The sequence below is a fragment of the Quercus lobata genome, chromosome 6, assembly GCF_001633185.2.
Source record: "Quercus lobata isolate SW786 chromosome 6, ValleyOak3.0 Primary Assembly, whole genome shotgun sequence".
Taxonomy (NCBI): domain Eukaryota; kingdom Viridiplantae; phylum Streptophyta; class Magnoliopsida; order Fagales; family Fagaceae; genus Quercus; species Quercus lobata.
Genome location: NC_044909.1, coordinates 11,205,014 through 11,225,000, shown reverse-complemented (window position 1 = coordinate 11,225,000; position 19,987 = coordinate 11,205,014). Strand labels below are relative to the sequence as shown.

The 19,987-nt window shown below is 36.0% G+C and overlaps 1 protein-coding gene and 1 long non-coding RNA gene across 2 annotated transcripts; one reads left to right on the top strand and one right to left on the bottom strand.

Moving 5' to 3' along the window:
- Positions 1 to 3,281: 3,281 nt before the first annotated feature.
- LOC115993692 lies at positions 3,282 to 4,699 on the bottom strand. The gene is made up of 3 exons (XR_004093047.1): positions 4,556 to 4,699; positions 4,347 to 4,431; positions 3,282 to 3,344 (listed from the first exon to the last, which is right to left on the bottom strand). It is a non-coding gene; the product is annotated as an uncharacterized LOC115993692 (long non-coding RNA).
- Positions 4,700 to 16,569: 11,870 nt separating this feature from the next.
- LOC115995317 (COBRA-like protein 7) lies at positions 16,570 to 19,378 on the top strand. The gene is made up of 2 exons (XM_031119832.1): positions 16,570 to 17,215; positions 17,813 to 19,378. The coding sequence occupies exons 1-2, from the start codon at positions 16,678 to 16,680 to the stop codon at positions 19,219 to 19,221; spliced, it is 1,947 nt and encodes a 648-aa protein (XP_030975692.1). The 5' UTR covers positions 16,570 to 16,677; the 3' UTR covers positions 19,222 to 19,378.
- The last annotated feature ends 609 nt before the right edge of the window (positions 19,379 to 19,987 follow it).

The window sequence follows — 19,987 nt, the reverse complement described above, 5'->3', positions numbered from 1 at the left end:
CATTTTACTTTACAACACACTCAACATCCCAATTTTTATTTTAACATTTAACACATTAAAATAAGAGAGATGCTACGTCTACAACATTTTTATAACAAATCACAGGTGGTTGATTATTATTGGTTCAAATTTCAAACTAACGTTAAGATTACTTTTTTGTCTCAACAATAACAACTAGTAACAACTTGCCACTTAGGATTTGTTGTAAAAATATTGTAGACGTATCATTTCTCTTAAAATAATATAACTATACAATAAAATAGTAGAAAGAAAGAGGAGAGAGAAGAAAAGTCATTAAATAAAGAAAGAGAGAGAGGGTGGAGAGAGACAATAAGATAATATATATTGTTCACAATTGCTAAAAAGTTTTAGCAATAACAACCTAAGCAAAGTGTAATTTGGGTAGACATGGCAAAACGGGCGGGTCGAGTTTGAGTCAAGTTAATTGGGTTGCAGGTCAAAACGGGTCATTTTAAGCGGGTTAAAAACGAGTTCGAGTCAATCGAGTTTTGAGTTGGGTTGGGTTGGCTCGAGTTGACCCGTATTTTTCTCATGAATTTTTTTTTTAAAGAAAACAACATGTATTTGCCATTTAGAAAGTCATGTAACAAATTACTTGATATAAAATGCATTACTTTGAATTCACCACTTATATCAAGAATGAATTACATTTATTAATACTTATTGAATAATTTTAAAATTATACAAATTCTAACATTGCTATCTAAAACAAAATAATACAAAGATAAGTAAAACAAATACACAAATTTTATTTCTATACAATATCAACATCCCAAAATATAAAACAAAATTACAAATGACTTATTGGATAATTCAATTAACAAAGAATAAAAACATATAAGAAATTGACAATCTTGAAAATTAATTTTATAATCTATTGTCAATTGTGGTTGGCACTCTATTTTAATTTGAGATATATATTAAAGTTTGATTGTTTACATACTTATATATGGTCTTTTTTTTATGAATATCATATCATTATTAAGCAAAACACACTCTAGGAAATATCATAATTTATTTTGAAAAGCTGTTTATTTTGGACATAAATTGTTAAAAAATAGGTCTAAACATTCATAATTTATGTTAATTTGATACTTTGACTTTACGATTTTCACACTTGTTAATGTTTCTCACACATGTTTACAATTTTAAATCTATGTTTTTAACTATACCATAACCAGATTATCTTAGCATGTACTTTGCTATTTGATATCTAAAAATCTTTACTCATTACAGAATACTCTATCATTCATCTTTCAATTAATTTGCATATAGTTATGTAAATGTCTCAATTGTTTCCTTAAAACTCACAACAAACAATTAAACCAATATTGTTTTAATTTTATTTTTTTTACCAACAAAAAAGTTTTAAAAAATGGTTCGGATTCGGGTCAGGTCGCAGGTCAGGTCGAGTTGACCCAAGAAAACCAAAAAAAGAAAAAGAAAAACAAACAAACACAGGTCGGGTCACGGGTCAACCTATTTTTGTTTCGGGTAAAAAAAAAATCGTGTTCGGATCAGGTATTTTTCGGGTCGGGTCAGAAAAATTCTGACCCATTTTACCATGTCTAAATTTGGGCATGTTTGGAATTTTTGAATGTTAAATAGCAATTTGAGTGGGTTTACACCCCAATGCTAAGAGCATTAGCATTGGAAAATGCTAATGCTATTCTATTTTACAATTCTAAAACCCACTTTATCATTTATACCATCTTATTTTACAATACCTCCACATCCCAAACTTCTATTTGTATTAAAATATTATTTTTTTAAACTTACTTTATTATTTCTTTCAACTGTCAAATTTTTTTTTTTTCAGATTTTGGTGATTCCAACGGTCACTTTCTTTCCAACTGCCAATTTCTTTCCAGGGCTTTCCAAGTTCCAACAGCCAATTTTTTTCAACAGTACAATTCTGAGATTTCCAACAATCACATTTCTTTCTTGGCCTTTAAATAACCAAGTGCTCAAGAAGAGATGCATTACTGTTAATACTCTCCTCTTTCAATAATAAAGAAGAAGCCTCTCCCTCGTCTATCAAAAATTGCAAATTCTTGCAATCATTTATCACTAGACTTTTCAAAGTTGGAGGTAGCTGGCGTTTTGAAATGAACATCAAAGAACTACAACTCTCAATAGTTGCATATTCCAGGCATGTACAATTGGACATTGGTAGGGATTTTAAAGCACCACAACCATTTATATAATTTCTTTCCAGCAAACCATTTTTTTTTTTTTGGGTCAAATTCAACGTCTATTCCAAAGAACATATCAAATATCTTTCCCTGGCCTTCATCATTTCTTTCCAGCAAACGTTTTTTTTTTTTTTTTTTTGTCAAATTCAACAACTATTCAAACAAGCTGCCAAATACATGCACACACATAGAACCTGCCAATTTTTCTGATCCACACACACATATAGAACCTATCAAATACATACACACACATATAGAACCTGCCAATTTTTCTGATCCACACACACATATAGAACCTGTCAAATTCAACCTACCAAATACATACACACACATATAGAACCTGCCAATTTTTCTGATCCACACACACACATATAGAACCTACCAATTTTTCTTATAGAAAGAATTTGCCAAATATCAATATACTCAACCTAAATTCACATACATATATATACATGCAACTTGCCAAAAATCCACATACATATATATAGATACAATCCACATACATAACTACCAATGTTGTCTTTAGAAGATTCATACATATATCAAATTACAATAAAACACCACACGCATAACTCACACACTTACTAAATTCCTACAACTCCCCTTGTAATTGCCATAAATGCTCAATGAGGTCTGATTGGAGTTGAAAATGATTTTTATGGTCTTGAATACATTGATGGGTTTCAATGAACTCCGTAAATGTATTTGTGTTCTCTCGTGACAGTTGTATAGTAGGATTGTCATTAACTTGCTCATAATCTAATTCCACCGCTTCATTTACATCTCGTTCATCCTCAACGATCATGTTATGAAGAATTACACACTATAGTGTGGTTCCGTAAGTATTGTTCACGCAAAAAAATTCCCAAATTTTTGTCCAAAATTTGTCACTCTTTTGGTCAGTACCATGCACAGCATCCATGCCAACGTTAAGCCATGCAGCGATGAGGAGGAGGTCCTCATCTACACTGAAGTTGGCACCATGTTTAGAGGTGACAATTTCAACTTCCGGTAAAGACTGGATGGGCATTGAAGGATTTTGAGACCCACTTAAAAATAGTTCCACAAAATCAGAATCAGCTTGTAAGAAATCACCATATTGGTCATAGTCTTCTTGCCTAACCATCCCTTTTAAATAGGGAACTTAAAATAGTTAGTATATGAAGTCAATTCTTATTTGTGTCTTTACAATTAGTATAAGCTAATCATAATATTTTGGTGACAACTTCTCACATATAGCAATATCCTACAATATATGTTGACAACTCCTAATCAAAACAATATATATTGACAGCTCCTAATCAACATATTTCAAGTATACTACAGTGATATCCTGTGACAGAAATACTAGCCCTGTACACAGCCAAATATTAATGCTTAACTTTTTGCTGGACTTGCTTGGCATGTCATGAATAAAATCGGACCTAATAGAAATACAGCCACATGCTTTGCCTTGTATATGCTATTTGAGGAACATAAAATTGATTAGTTTAGAAGAATATTTGGACCACAATGTTTAGTAGTTTTCCTGTTGACTATTCCCATGATTATATTAATTAAGTACCTAGTAAGCATTGGTTATGTTCTCCTGCTAATGCATTATCACAACAACTATGCAGGTGTTGGCAAGCAAAACCAAGATTTACATGGTTTTAGAATATGTGACAGAAGGGGAACTGTTTGACAAAATTGTAAGCATATTTAGCCATGCTCTGTATTGAAAGTTTATCTTTGGGCAAAACATCACTTTGGGTCCTTCAAATTTGCTCCATTTTCTAATTTAGTTATTGGATTTTCAAATATAGCAATCATATAAAAAGTTTAGACGATACAATTTGGTCCACATGTTAATTTCGACACTAAGTGTTGTGTGATGTAGGGAGCATTAAAACCAAATAATCTCAAATGAATTTGGTTTTGATGCTCCCAGCATCATTGTGATTATGTATGTTTATAATAATAAATTTGGTTTTGATGCTCCCAGCAAAATTTTGGTTTAATATTACTAAACTAGTCATGTATTACACAGGAGGAAAAAAAAAGGGCTTATCAAAGAACGGTTTTACAGAGGGCTACAGAAACAAAGAGAAAAGAGAGAAGTGAGAGAAATAGATAGAGAGAGATACTTACTAGTAATTGAAGATGAACCGAGCAAACTTTCTGAAGATGAACTCGAGCTTACGGTCTCAAAGATGCTAAATCAACAACAAAAACTCTGCAAACATCAACAACAATTCTTTTATCAAAACCCAAACACAAACACAAGCTAAATCCCTCTTTTTCTTGCAGAGAGAGAAAAGAAACACAAACACAAAAACTCTACATTAATCAAAACCCACCTTACAGTCAGCACCAACACCGACGAAGCTGAATCCCCCAACACCGACGGAGCTTCATTTTTACAAAATCTGAACCCAAACCTAAAAACCCTTGAGAATGGGTGAGGGTGAATCGGTTAAGATGGGTGAGGGTGAGGGTGAATCGGTGAGGTGAGGGTGAATGGGTGAGGGCGAATCGGTGAATGGGTGAGGTTAGGGTGAGGGTGAATCGGTGACCGGGTGAGGTGAGGGTGAGGGTGAATCGGTGAGGGTGAATCGGTGAATGGGTGAGGGTCAGCGATGGAGATGGGTGAGGGTGAATCGGGTGAGAAATTTCGGAGATAGAGATGGAGATGGGTCCAGAAATTTCGGAGATGGTCACAGAGACACTTCGGAGATGAAGCTTCAGAGATGAGGAGAGAGCAGATGTGAGAAACAGAGAATGAATAGAGAGAGAGGAGAGCCCGCGCAGAATGAATTCATAAGAGAGAAGTTTTAGGGGGAAACACATAAAATATATTATTTTTGATACAATACTTGCTACAGTACAATTCTAAACATAGAATTGCACTGTAGCACTATTGCAAAAAAATTTGCAATAGTGCTGTTTGCCATTCCCTGATGCAGGTTGTTTTGAAGTTGAAAATGTTAAATTCCCTTTAGATTTGGCATTAGCATTTCCCAATGCTAATGCTCTAATGTTTAGATGCCAAAAGGTAAATAATAATTACAACGAAAAACCACATCTACAGTTTATTTAATCAAGCACTATCCTAAACTATCGAATTCTAAAAAAAAAGATATTGTAAATAAATAAATCAAGCAATATCATATTGGGGTTCCGCAGATAAGAAGGTCCAAGCTCCAACCTACAATTGAACTGAAAATCGGCTGAAGAACCACGTCATGGGCCGTACTTAGAATTTGGATTTATCAAATCAGAAACCACAAACGCCTTTCCACAGCCCACAGTGAGTTCAATATTACACAAGTTTAAAGTTAAGCCCATTTGAAATCCAATGAGCAGCTGTGAGCACGTGAATAAACTCAGGAGCCCAAGTAAGTGGCTAGCTAGCAGCCTAGCACAGAAGTAGAATTTGGTTCCTTGGATCTGTGGTCTCTTGCCACAGTCCAGACTTCATTAGATCATCCGATCCCATCAATCAATCAATCTCACAATAATTTTTTAGGCGAAAATACAACTTTGATTCATATATTTTGATAGAAATCAATTTAATAATTGTTATTTTAAACTTAAAGTTACTCTACTGTTAACTTATTAATAAAAAATGCGAACGTGGCAAATGGTATGTACTATTGACGTGTTTTATCAGTTATTCTGACATGACTATAAAATAATAATAAGAAATTTATTTGACATTTAAAAAATGTCATATTAGCATTTTTAAAGAATTAAAAAAATACACAAGAAAAATAAAATAAAATAAAATCTTTTTTATTACCTTTATTTTTTTAAAACTTAGGGCATGTTTTGTAAACTGTAATAGACACTATAATGTAATTGTTATTCCTATGATTTAACTATTCAATAGTTTGATTATATTTTTATTACAAGGAATAATTATTCTTAATGAATAGCTATTCTTTAAAATGAGGAATAACTATTCTCCTTTTAGAATATCAGCATCAACACCAGCTCATCTAAAATTTTCTGTCTATTTTACACGTAAGAGCTTACTTGTTATATTTTGCACTATCATTTTACAAAACACTCATATCAGACGATTTAGACCATCTATTATACACTCTATTTTATTTAAATAATATTTTTTATTCTTTTGTTTACTATTATTTTCTTAACATTACCCCATCTCTCTTTCTTACATTCTCTCCATCTCCTTCCTCAACTCTCTCCCTCTCATATCCCAAACCCACACACTCACACATGGAGGTGAGGAGATCTGACGAAAACGACGGCAAAGATTACGGCTGTGGATCTGACAATAATGACAAAAACTTTGAGGCAGATCGACGGCAACTCCGATGGTTTGGTTTTGATTTGTTTTGGGTTTTTCTAATGGGTTTTTCGGCGGTTTGGTTTTGATTTGTTTTGTGTTTTTCTAATGGGTTTTCCAATGGTTTGGTTTTGATTTGATTTTGGTTTGGATTGATTTTGAGTTGAGTTTGAGATTGATTTCCGATGGTTGTGTTTGGATTTTCAACCGTTGAAGTGGGTTGTGGTGGTGGAGGTTGGTAGTGCTGGATTGCGGTGGTACTGGTGGTTGTTGGTGATTGGCCCAACTCTGGCGAAAGCTCTGGGTCCGGTGAGAGCAGAGGTGAGAGACTGGGGAAAGGGAGAGAGAGATTGATAAGAGCAGAGATGAGAGAAAAAATTAATAAAATAAGAATATACATAGCTATATTAATCGTGCATATTTGCACGGTTACTGTAGCAAATGTACATATTTACACAATAATAGAAGGACTGATACAGAGTAAATTTAAGAGATATTGTGTAAATTTTGCATATTTTTCTATTTTGCACGTCTTTACATTCACTAATGTGAATGCTCTAAAAGGGTTATAATAGTTTTTCTTAGTAGATGTAATAATTTTTAACATTAATATATTTCCAAATAAGTAAACTTTCTATATCTACCTAACAATTATAGACATAAAAAATCATTAAAAAATAACTCATCTCTCTAAAATTTAAATATATTATTTTCTAGAAAATATAATTGTATGAATAAGGTATTTCCTAAAATAGATCATAAGTTTTTACTTGTGGAGTATATAGTAGAGTAGGAAGAATGTGACAGAAGATTTAGACTCACAAATGAATAGGTTTAATTATTCCATTACAACACATTTTATTCACAGGAATAAGGATTACCATTCTTTTTATAATCCACATTTAGTGTACTAAACATACTCGTAAAAAAACACTAGATTTAAAGTTTGAAAACTCCAATTTTCAAAGTGTTGATGCCCATTTTTGCAAATCTATATCCAAAAGCCCATGAGGAAGAAAGCCCAATGAAAAAGTAAGGCCCAAAGGCCCACCAAGAAGACCAAAGAGCAAGAGAGGTCCAAAGAAAGAAATGCAAGGGAAAGCAATCTATAGCAAAACGTAAATCTGTCGTAGAATACAGATGTGCTGCAGAATACAGATTTGCCGCATAATACAGTTCCCTTGCAGAATGGCTTCGGCAGACAAAGACAAATTGGGCCCAAGACCCTTTTGATCCAGTTAACATTATCTGGCCCACAAAGACCCAAATTCTTTTGTATAAAATGATAAGCGTGAAAACTGATATGAAGAAGCACGATGAAAAGAAACAAGGAATGGCAGGAAGTGTCAGTAGCAGGAATCACATGAAGGAAAGAAAAGCCAAACCAAAGGAAAATGACAAACGTAGCAGGAAATGCGTGAAGAAATAAGACAAAACACGCAGCAGACCAAAACAAAGCTAATTTGCTACGGCAGAAACGGCGTGGGAGGCAAACACAGAGGATAGCAGAGTAAGCACAGAAGGGCTAGGGCACCACCAACCTGTACCCAACCAATACAATAGAGGTGGGCCCACGGTCAAAGGGATTTAGAAGGCGTGGTTTGGTGGTGGGGGGAAAAGGGGGTCTATATTTGGTTTCCTGTCGTGACTTCTTTTGGGGAATATATCTTGTTGGGATGGTATCTTACCCAAAAGAAGTAATAAATGGTTGGGACCATCTGATGCATACCATAGAGCTAGGTAGTGAGGCAGAGGTATACAGCAGGAACAAACAAAAGGGAATTTTGTCGTGAAATGGGTAGTGGTACAACAGACATGAACTGAACAATGGCAGTGGTCTAGGCAACCAATGGGCCAGTGGGTAATCTTGAAATGATGCCCACAACAAACCAAAAACAGTTGGTGAAGCCCTAGGGGTAAAAGGGAAAAATCCCATTGAATCAATTTGCTATAAAAGGAAGGTAACCAGGTAGAAAAAAGGAAGGGAATGGAGGAGGAAAAACAGAGGAAGAAAAGGAAAAACAGGGGAAGAGAGAAAAACACCAAAAGAGAGAGAGATCCAATGGAGGGAGGCACTTAAGGGAGGAAAACCCATGGTAAGAGAGTAGTAAGCACCCAGAGAGAGAGACCCAAGAAAATGAAAGATCACAAATGGGGAACAACGCACGGCATGAGAGTAATAAAAAACTAAGAGTAAAGAAAGAACGGAGAGAAAGAAAGAAAGTGGTAAAACAAAGAGAGAAAATACGGCAGGAATAGGGGCATGCATCAATAGACCATCTTTTCCCTCTCTCTTAGCAAACCCACTCTTTGATGTCCCCAAAAGTAATAGCTAGTAGTCATTTAGGCTTATTCTCCAAAATGCACAACTTTGATGGCAAAAGCCTATAACAAGGTTGTTTAAGTTGGGGTTTGGGTTCTTTCTTGGTTTACTTATCCTATGGGAAGATTCAATACTTGATTTTGATTGCAAATATATTTTATTTCTCTCATTATAAATTATATCTGTTGTATTTAGTCATCCTGCTGTAGCACGTTTTTATCACGTCTGCTGCATCAATTGTTCTGTTGTGGTATCTTTACTTTTTGTACTAGTTATTCTGCTGTAGCACATTTTCATTATATGTACCGTGTTAGTTATGATACTAGCTAAACCTTTTCTGCGGAAACTTTCTTCTTTATTTGTTATTACGTGTTTCACTGTTGACACAAACTAACCATTATCCTGCTATAAGTATATATATACATATATCTTGTTTCTCATGTTCTGCAAAATATATTTTATATATGTATATGTGAATACATATAAGTATATACACTCATACATGTATATATATATTTGAGAATATGCTAACCTATTTAAACTAATATTTGTTTGATGGGTATTTTCTTTGGGTTTTAGATTTGTTTATGTGCAGGAAGTAGAAAAGTATTTCTACAGTAAAAACAAAGAGTAGTCATTCACATTGCAAAAGGTTTTACTGCACGGTAGAAGGCTTTAAAGCACAGCAGACATTTTTATTGCATAGCAGAAGGCTTTACGGCAGAAAACTTTAATGCACAGCAGAAAGCTTTACTGTACAGCAGGAAGCTTTATCGCACAGCAGGAAGCTTTATCGCATAGTCGGAAGTTTTGTTACATAGCAAAAAAGTCAGTCTTGCGACAGAAACTGGAGAAAAGTTTCTTTTGAAGCAGAAACTGGAAAAAAGTTCCTTTTGCGGCAGAAACTGGGGAAAAGTTACTTCTGCGGCAGAAATTGAGGATAAGCACCACGTTCTGCCTGCCATAAGCGTGCTCCTGGCAGACGAGATATAGTTTGCGCACAAGCCGGACCAAATTGAGTTGCAATTGGACCGGTCTCAACTCCCTTACTCAAAATACTTGGGCCCAATACTGCAGGAGGCAGCCCAGCCCACTTTAACCACAAAAAGGCCTACCACACAAAGAACTAGTGTCATGAGAGGTGACAGATCAAGCAATGAAGAATTTTTCTTAGGGTTTGGTGATGCCGTAGTTCAATTCACCATCTCCACCAAACCTGAATTACCAACAACCCAACGGTCCAACACCATCACTCAGACCCAACCCCATTGAACATACAAACAAACCTAGATCCATTACTATGTCTGAAAGCAAATTCCTCACCGCTCTACTATATTTGCAAGTATCATCCCAACCCCGCTTGCATTGCATACAGATTGTTGCGTTTTCTGAGCTCACCACCATGAACATATTCAAGAACCACTAGATCTGAAACAAATTCAATTAAACCAAAAAAAAAAAAAAAAAAGTTAAAAAGAATCCAAAGTATTAAACTATTCTTAACAATTTTATTAAACTGAAACGTAGACAACAAATTGATTGAATGAAGAAAAAAGAAAAGAAGATCGAGCACTAATGAGAGATCTGTCCTTGGATGAGTGAAATTGATACTTGGAATGAACATATCGTGAAAAAAAACAAATGGAGTTTGAAGGATTTCTTTCCAAACTAGTTTAATGATAAACTTTGTCCAAATATTTACTATTTTTTTTTTTTTTTTTTTTTTACAATGGATACAATAGGAGATGAAAAATTTGAATTCTGAATATTTTTATTGAAAAATCATGAAGTATCATTGAAATACAAAATCGTTGACACATCCATAACTGCTTGAGAAGGAAGTTTCATTGTTGATAACTTCTTAAAACCCAGCTCTGACATTGGTTAGTAGGACACACATCATCCCAACATTTTTCATGTGTGGGCCATCTAAAATCATATCATTAAAACATCTATTAGCCAATGCTGATCAGCATCACAAACTTCGTATTTGAATTTTGGGCCCATTACTGAATCTACCCTAGTCCAATTGTTTTACATAGGGTGTTCGTGATGCGGTGCTGTTTTGAGCTATTTTTAGTATGGTACTTTATGATGCGGTTTAGTTAAAATTATAATTGCACATTATTTTTGCGGTTACATGTGCGATACGGTGCAGTTTAGAGTTTAGCGAAAACCATAACCGCATTGTATCTCATTTTTGTGGTCACATGTGCAGTGTGATGTATAAGATGCGGCTGTCAATATATTTTTCAAATTTTGGGTTTTTCCTACCTAGCTCAAAACTAATTTTTTCCCTTTGTTTTTGGCCAAATTTTAAACTATTGAGCTAGTTTTTCTTTATTTTGGGCTGGCTTTTCTAGTCAACACTTGATAGGATTATCAAACTATTTTTTTATTTTTTTGAAAACTAGGGTTATTAAACTATTAATAATATATCTAATATTAAAAATAAATAAATATATTAATATATAGAGAGGGTGCAGTGCGGTTATGCCATTTTGCGGGCGGTTTTGGTGCGATTTTTGTGGGTTTGGTGAATACCCCCTTTTACAATAGTTAAGAGTAAGTGTGCATTTGAATGTGGATTAAAATTAGAAATTATTTTACTATTCAGTTTATTTATGAGTTTCACTGTACTTTTTGACACTATTTATAAGCCTCACTGTACTTTTTTTTTTTTTTTGAGAATCCAATAAGTGAATTTTATTAAACTAAATCAAGATTGAATACATCATCCAAATCCAAGGGTAGTTCTTCCACCCATACATCAGTATCTGCAGATACAACTGCTCGTCTAGCTAAGGCGTGTGCCAAATTGTTGCCCTCTCTTCTTACATGTTGGAAGCTACACATCCTTAAAGAGGAACTCAAACTCCATATTTCCTCAATGATATGACCAAACAGAGTATGACAAGGCTTCTTTGTGTTAATAGCTTTTATTATCCGTAAACAGTCACCTTCAAATATTACTTCGAATAAACATTGTTCCTTCGCAAAAGCCACAGCCCGAGATGCCGCCAGTGCCTCTGCAAGTTCTATTGATTGAGGCAAAGCTATTTTTTGACTCAGAGCACCAATAACGCTTCCATTATAGTCTCTAATCACCACTCCAATACCTGCCATGTTACTGCTATCAAAGAGAGCTGCATCGAAATTGGCTTTGTAAACATCCTGTGGAGGCTTTATCCATCGCACCTGGGGACGTTGCACCACTGGCCTAGGGGGTTGTTTGTGAATGTCGAAGAACTCTATCACTAATTCCTTCGCTTTTTTGCTAATTTCATGTAAAGGCCATGATTGTTGTCGTACCCGAATCTTATTCCGCCACTGCCATAAACTCCAGGCTATGGTTGAAAACAGAGCAACTGTGAAAGCTGATTCGTAAACAAGCACCGCCTCAAGTAGATCAAAAAAAGTCCGATACCCAGTCTGGTACAACCTGGAGAAGCTAGGGACGGACATCCATACAGCCTTGGCTTGGTCGCACAGCCACAACACGTGCATGACCGATTCTTGCTGCTCCTCGCACAGTGAACACGTTTCGTCCAAAACGATTTTTCGTCGAGCTAGATTTTGTTTTGAAGGTAGAGAGTCCCTTGCTGCTCTCCACATGAAGTGTCTGACTCTTGGAGGTGCTTTGATCTTCCAAATACTCCTCCACACCTTCGACTTCTCCCCATTCGACGATGATGGCGCTTCGTTGATCACCTCTGTTGCAAGCATTTGATATGCGGACTTAACTGAGTAACATCCATCTGCTGTTTTGGGCCACACAAGGCAGTCAGTGTTGCACCTTTCGCTGACATAAATGGTCCTTATTGCTTCAGCTTCCCACGGGTAGAATGAGTTCTGTAGCACCTCCCAATTCCATATTTTTGTATTAGGATAAAATAGATCACACACCCGGTTCAGCCCTTCATCAATTTTTGGCGACACTACTCTGCTCATACCAGGTTCAGGCAGCCAATTATGACCCCAGATGTCTATATTCCGCCCATCCCCTACTCTCCAAACAGCTCCTTTCTGTATCACCCTCCTGGATTGTAAGATGCTCTTCCAAGCATAAGAGCAATTAGTGGGCATTGGTGCATCTAGGATATTACCTCCCGGAAAATACTTAGCACTAAATACCTTGTACAGCAGGGTGTGTTTTTGATGGAAGAGTCTCCAAATCTGCTTTGCAAGCATAGCCTCATTGAAATTTTTTATATCTCGGAACCCCATACCTCCGATCGATTTTGAGGAGCAAAGTGTACTCCATTTTACCCAATGAATCTTTTTTCCTTCACCACTTCCCCACCAAAATTTCCTGATCATTGCCTCAATATCCTTACATAGACTTACCGGCAACTTAAAAACATTCATAGAGTAGGCCGGTATTGATTGGATCACTGCTTTTATCATGACTTCTTTGCCCGCTTGAGATAGCAACTTCTCTTTCCATCCTTGCATCTTGGACCAAATCCTTTCCTTGATGTGAGTAAAGCAAGCCTTCTTGCTCCTACCAACAAAGGAGGGTAATCCCAAGTACTTCTCATAATGTTGGATAGCCGGGAGACCAAGGGAGACTTTGATTGCTTCTTGGGTAGCCTTATTTGTGTTTCTGCTAAAGAATAGAGTAGTCTTGTCCTTATTCACCATTTGACCGGAAGCAGCCTCATAAATGTTCAATATATTTTTTATTTTCTCGCATTCTGCCAAGGTTGCCCTGCAAAACAAAAGGCAATCATCTGCAAAAAGAGGTGAGTAATCTTCGGCCCCCTTCTACAAAGTGAGAAACCATTGATTTCCCCATCATTAGCTGCCCTTCGAAGGATAGCATCCAGGCCCTCCGCACAAAAAAGAAAAAGATAAGGAGACAGTGGATCCCCCTGTCTAAGTCCCCTAGTTGGGGTAATCATACCTTGTGGCTCCCCATTAACCATTATAGAATATGTCACCGTAGTGATGCACTCCATAATCAAAGAAACCCAAGAATTTTGGAAACCCAACTTCAAGAGAATTTTCTCCAGAAAAAGCCACTCCACCCTGTCATACGCCTTACTCATATCTAATTTTAAAGCCATATACCCAGAGTTTCCTGCATAGCTAGTCTTCATGTGATGCAAGGATTCAAATGCAATCAGAATATTGTCAGCGATCAATCTACCCGCCGTGAAGGCACTTTGTGTTTCTGAGATAATATTATTTAGAAAAGGTTTAAGCCTATTAGCTATAACCTTACTGACAATTTTATAGATTACATTGCATAGACTTATTGGTCTAAATTCAGATACTCTTTCCGGGTTTTTTACTTTTGGGATTAAAGTAATAAAAGTATGATTGATGGACTTTAAAAGAGAACCTGAATTTAGACAAGAAAGTACAGCTTGAGAAATATCCATACCCACATCGGTCCAATAAGTCTGATAAAAAAGTGGTGGCAATCCGTCTGGGCCCGGTGCTTTAAGAGGTGCCATCTCCTTAATTGCCAACTCCACCTCTTCTACTGTGTACATGGCTGTAAGCTTTGCATTCATCTCCTCTGTGACCACTTCCTGCACTCCTTCCATAATGCTATCAAGGTTGTGAGGATTGGATGTTGTGAACACAAAGTAAATTTTACTAAATTTTACTTTTATCTATAATACTTTGAGTAATAAGTTTTCCGTTTTAGCAAAATAAGTGGTATCCAAATAGACCCTAAAGTAAGATATTAAAAAAAAAAAAAAAATTCTACTTGTACAAAATTCCTAGATTTTACTCTTATTTATTTATTTATTTTTCTTTTTTTTAAGGTGAAATAAATAGGTTTTACTTATTAATTACATTTATCTAATGTAAGAGGCATTTTTTCATATAACTGGTTAGGACAAAGACGTGCCCGCAGGCCGCAACACAAGCCGTGATTTTGTGCGTTTCATATGGAAGTATATTATGGCACAAGATTAGCTCTCCAATTAAACCACACCATGTTGTCACCTACCATCTCAGCTTCAAATGATTGCCTGATTTTTTATTTGTTGTGTGTGTGTGTGTGAAAATGCCCGAATTGTCCACATGGGATTACGTTATTGGTAAACCATATGAACCAAAGAAACATGTCTTTGACTGTATTTAAAAAAAGCACCTCCGGAAGCTCATATCAATATCATAGAGTATAGGAGTTGTTGCTACAAATTCAAATTAAAGAACATTCGCAGAACCTTTCTAAGAATCATTCTTCACAATACCTTTTCTTTCTAAGAAACAACGGAAACATTCATGACATTGACAACACCTTTTCACATTTAAACTCTCCCTTTTTTTTTTTTTTTATAATTTATTTTCCATGGGTGGATTTGATTATTTATTGTTTATATAAAGGTACATTTTTTTTTTGGTATAAGAAAAAAAAGATACTATCAATAATTTATTGGAAAAATTGCATTGACCTTCTCTGGATTTCTGTTATTGCAATTACCTCTCATTTAATTTAGAATAAGACACTTAACTTCCCTAAAATACAAACTATTTACACTAACTTTCCTTCAATAGCTAAAAATACCTTGAATTTCCTATTGGAGGGGGCGTGGACATCAATATAAAATTTCTGAAATATTTTTTTAGTCATCCAAGGAAGGTTAAGGTAAATAATTTTCAATTTAGAGGATGTGGTTGTCTTATTCCATACTTGATTAACTTATTCTTTTCTCATACGTAGTAAACATTACAACTAAAATTTTTTATGTGTTCACATATTTATGCTAATACTAAATAATAACTAAATTATAGTTGAAACTATATTTTTTGAGTTAATCAAATAAAATGATTTTATTTATGAACTTATAAAATTTCAAATTATGTTGTTAAACTATATAGTTCTTTATTACAAAATGGACTATTTAAACTATTAATAAATTTCAAATATTATAATTTAATAATTTACAAACTTATATATATATATGTATGTATATATATTAATGTTGTGAGGGATGAGATTCTTTTGACAAGAGAAGACCACTAGATGTGGAATGAATTTGGGTGATGAATCTTGCACAAGCACTAATGAAGCTCTTTGTAAGATCATCTCTTCCCCATGGGGCTTATTCTTAGAATAACAATATTGATTTTTGGGTTAGGTTTTTCTTACATTCTTTGATATTATGCCTTTATTTATATTTGCTCATGGTGGCCTCTTTCATGTTAGAAAGCATTCCCAAAACCCTGACTTCTCAATTGACTTGATGTTTGTCATTCTAGCTTGTAGGCTTGTAGGGTACAATTGGATGGCTCTTTGGTTTGCCCTCAAAGGAGATAAATTGTATGGAATCAAATGCAATGTGAAGTAATTAGGGTTCAATAAATACAGAAGCAATTATCTTTCTGAATAACAAATGTCTAATAAAAATGGTTTTGGTTCAGTTTACTTATGTGGGCTGTGTTTTAATAAAATATAATATTATATATATAATTAAATCAAGTTTTATATCCACCGAATTGTTCATAAAGAATATTAATATTATGTTTGAACTCGACTGGTCTAATAATCAAACATAAACTTAAGCTAATCAAAACAATACAAGCCATCCTTTTCCAAATCCAAATCCGCAGTTAAAAGACCAAATCCTTCTTTGGAGTTGAACAACTCCAAGATGGCAAACCGAAGAAATAATATAATAAAAATATAAAAAAAAACAAAAATATATATATTTCAAAGCAAAGCACAGCTCCCTCTAAGCTGTACACACACTACACACACAAAACTCAACGCGTTTCTCTCTCTAAAGCCCACACTTTATAAACTAAGCTCTACTCATTACTTTCTCTCTCTTTTATTACAAAATTCAAACTTTCAAAACTCTCTCTCACAGACCAGAGCCATGGCCTCCAATCTCCGCCGCCACTTCTACGTCGCCGTTTTGCTCTTATTCACGATCTTACCCTCCGCACTCTCTCAACAAGCAACCGGACCCAACTCCTGCAACGGCATATACGTCTCCTACGCGTACGTCACCGGGTCCCAACTAAAACCCAACCTTACAGGATCCGACCCGACCCACCAGCCCTACCGCTTCGAATCCGTACTCACAGTTCAGAACAACGACCAAGTGGAGCTACAGGCATGGAAAGTGTTCGTTGGGTTTCAACACGACGAGATCTTGGTTTCGGCCACTAACGCCGTGATTGGCAACGGGGGGACTGGCTTGCCGGCGAGTGTGGGAAACGGCACCGTTTTGGTCGGGTACCCGATGACGGATCTGAAGACGGCGATCGAGACAGCCGGGGACTTGACCCAGATGAGTGTCCAGGTCAGCATGGTCGGGACTCAGTTCGGTGTGGCTCCACCTGCTATTCCTATGCCTTCTAACATTTCGCTTGTCAACGATGGTTGGTCTTGTCCTAAGTCCACTTCAACAGGTACCACTTTTTTCTTTTTTTAATTTTTATTTTAATTTTTAAATGGGTATATCGGCATTTGGGTTGTGTTGGATTTTATGTTTGTTGCATTTTTTTCGGCTTGAAGTGGCTTTTTTTTGATAAGATAGAATGACGGAAAAGAATACATATGACTAATTATGAGTAGTTGAGGATCCATAGCCGGTGTAAAAAAATTTGGCCGTAAAGCTTGGTTGTTGTTATAGGATGGTGGGATAGACTAGATCAATGAAAATATGTCTTGAATCTTCTTGGTATTTGTTTTTATTATTATTATTTTTTTTTCCAAGGAGAATTGGATGAAGATTATTTCAACATTGCCTCCTATAATGTAGTTGACCATATCAACTTGTGTGAGATCATGTATAATTCATAAACTAGACCTTTTTTATTTTGGACTTGTCTCACTAGTAAGGAAAGTCTTGTTGATCTTGTTGAGTGAGTCATGATAACCATAGGAGAATTTGTCATAATTATGATAAAAGAATGAAAATGATTTTTTAGCTTCTTTGTTGATTTGGGTGTTTCAACTTGAATAGAGAACATGTTAATGAGAATGGATGCTTGATGATTTTTCAGGGAAGAATAATGTGACGGAAATCTGTTGCGTGCAAGACCCGAATGCTAAAACAAACATCACTGCAAGTGATGGGTTCTTGGCTCGTGGGAGTGGTGACCTTACAATTATGTATGATGTTACCCAAACATATGAGTCGAATTACTGGGCACAGGTCACAATCTCAAACCATAACCCTCTTGGCCGTCTTGATTATTGGAAATTGAGCTGGGAGTGGATGAATGATGAATTCATATTTGCAATGAATGGGGCGTATCCATCTGTTGTAGATTCTTCAGAATGTATCTTTGGATCACAAGGTACTTATTACCAGAGTTTGGACTTCTCCACTGTATTGAATTGTCAAAGAAGGCCAACCATAATTGATCTGCCTCTAACAATGTACAATGACACGAAACTTGGGTTTAAACCTTATTGTTGCCGAAATGGTACAATCTTGCCAACAGAGATGGATCCAAGCAAGTCAATTTCATCATTCCAGATGCAGGTGTTTAAAATGCCACCAGATCTCAACCGTTCCCAGCTCTCACCACCACTAAACTGGGCGATCAATGGTACACTTAACCCTAATTATCAATGCAGCCAACCAGTGCAGGTGAGTCCTAGCCAATTTCCAGCTTCAAGCGGTGTACCAGTGAATTCAACTGCAGTTGCAAGCTGGCAGGTGGTGTGCAATGTCACGCGTCCCAAGAGTGCAAGTCCCAAATGCTGTGTCTCATTTTCTGCCTACTATAATGACTCTGTCATTCCGTGCAAAACTTGTGCATGTGGCTGCCCTAGCAACACTCCTCGTACTTGTAGCACAACAGCTCCAGCTATGCTTCTTCCATCAAATGCACTTCTTGTTCCATTTGATAATCGGACTGCCTTGTCTACTGCGTGGGCTCAACTTAAACACGAACCAGTGCCAAATCCGTTGCCCTGTGGAGATAACTGTGGGGTCAGTATTAACTGGCACTTGTATACAGATTACAGTAATGGATGGAGTGCAAGAATCACACTTTTCAATTGGGGGGATACTTCATTTGCTGATTGGTTTGCTGCAGTAGAATTGGACAAGGCAGCTGCTGGTTTCCAAAAAATGTACTCGTTCAACGGAAGTACCTTGGCCTTGAATGGTGTCAATGATACCATATTCATGCAGGGTAATCAAGGATTGAACTATCTCGTGGCGGAAGACCAACAGCAGAATCCTTGGGTGCCTGGGAAACAACAGTCTGTGATCTCTTTTACTAAGAAATTGACTCCTGGAATAAATGTGGCTAAAGGAGATGGCTTTCCCACTAAGGTATACTTCAATGGCGAGGAGTGCTCACTTCCTTCAACAATTCCAAGCAGTGGTAGTAGAAAGGGCCCGACTGCTATATTTTCAGTCCTCTCAGTTGTAGTGTTTATGTTGATGTGGCAATAGCTGGGGGATTGGGTTTTGTAGCTACTGCTGATTTTTTTATTCGTTTAGTGATTGATATATACTTTAACTAGGAGGTGTTTGGCACATTCTTCATTACCGGAAGACGTGTACACTGATTGTTACATATATATATATACATGATGCTATTGTGCTCCTACTGTGGCTTTTTAATCTTGCTGATGATCTGCATATAGTTAACAGAAGATGAATATAATGATACATGACAGCAAGTATATAAAGTGATGTAGAATTTTGTATTGCGTAAACATCATTGAAGCCAATTGGATAGTATAATTCTGCATCATGTCTGCTGCTCATCCCTTGTTGGATGTGATCATCATTTCGTGTTGAGTAGATCATGTTCTATCCTGTGAGACTTTGGCACAAGACATTTAGACTTCATTTGGACACTGATATTTTTATCCTGATCTTTGAGTGTCTCTTTTCTTTTTTGTTTTTCATTTTTAAAGGCAAATTATATCTTATTGAATTTTTAGTAGTTCATTATCGTCATGGCAATTCTTGCTTCTGGATAAAATATTGCTCGACAATCCATCTGCGTTGTTCAGTAGACTTTTCAGTGAATGATAATAAATTATTGCCCTGAACTAGTTATGGAAAGAGTCAAAATTTTCACTTCTCAGGTTAGCCAGTCAATTGTTGTGTCGTGTACTTCTTAAATGCAGAACAAGTCCATACCGAGTGTCGGTTGTACATTCTTGTTTGCCTGGTTTACTTGTTCATAGTAACTTAGTAAGGTATTAAA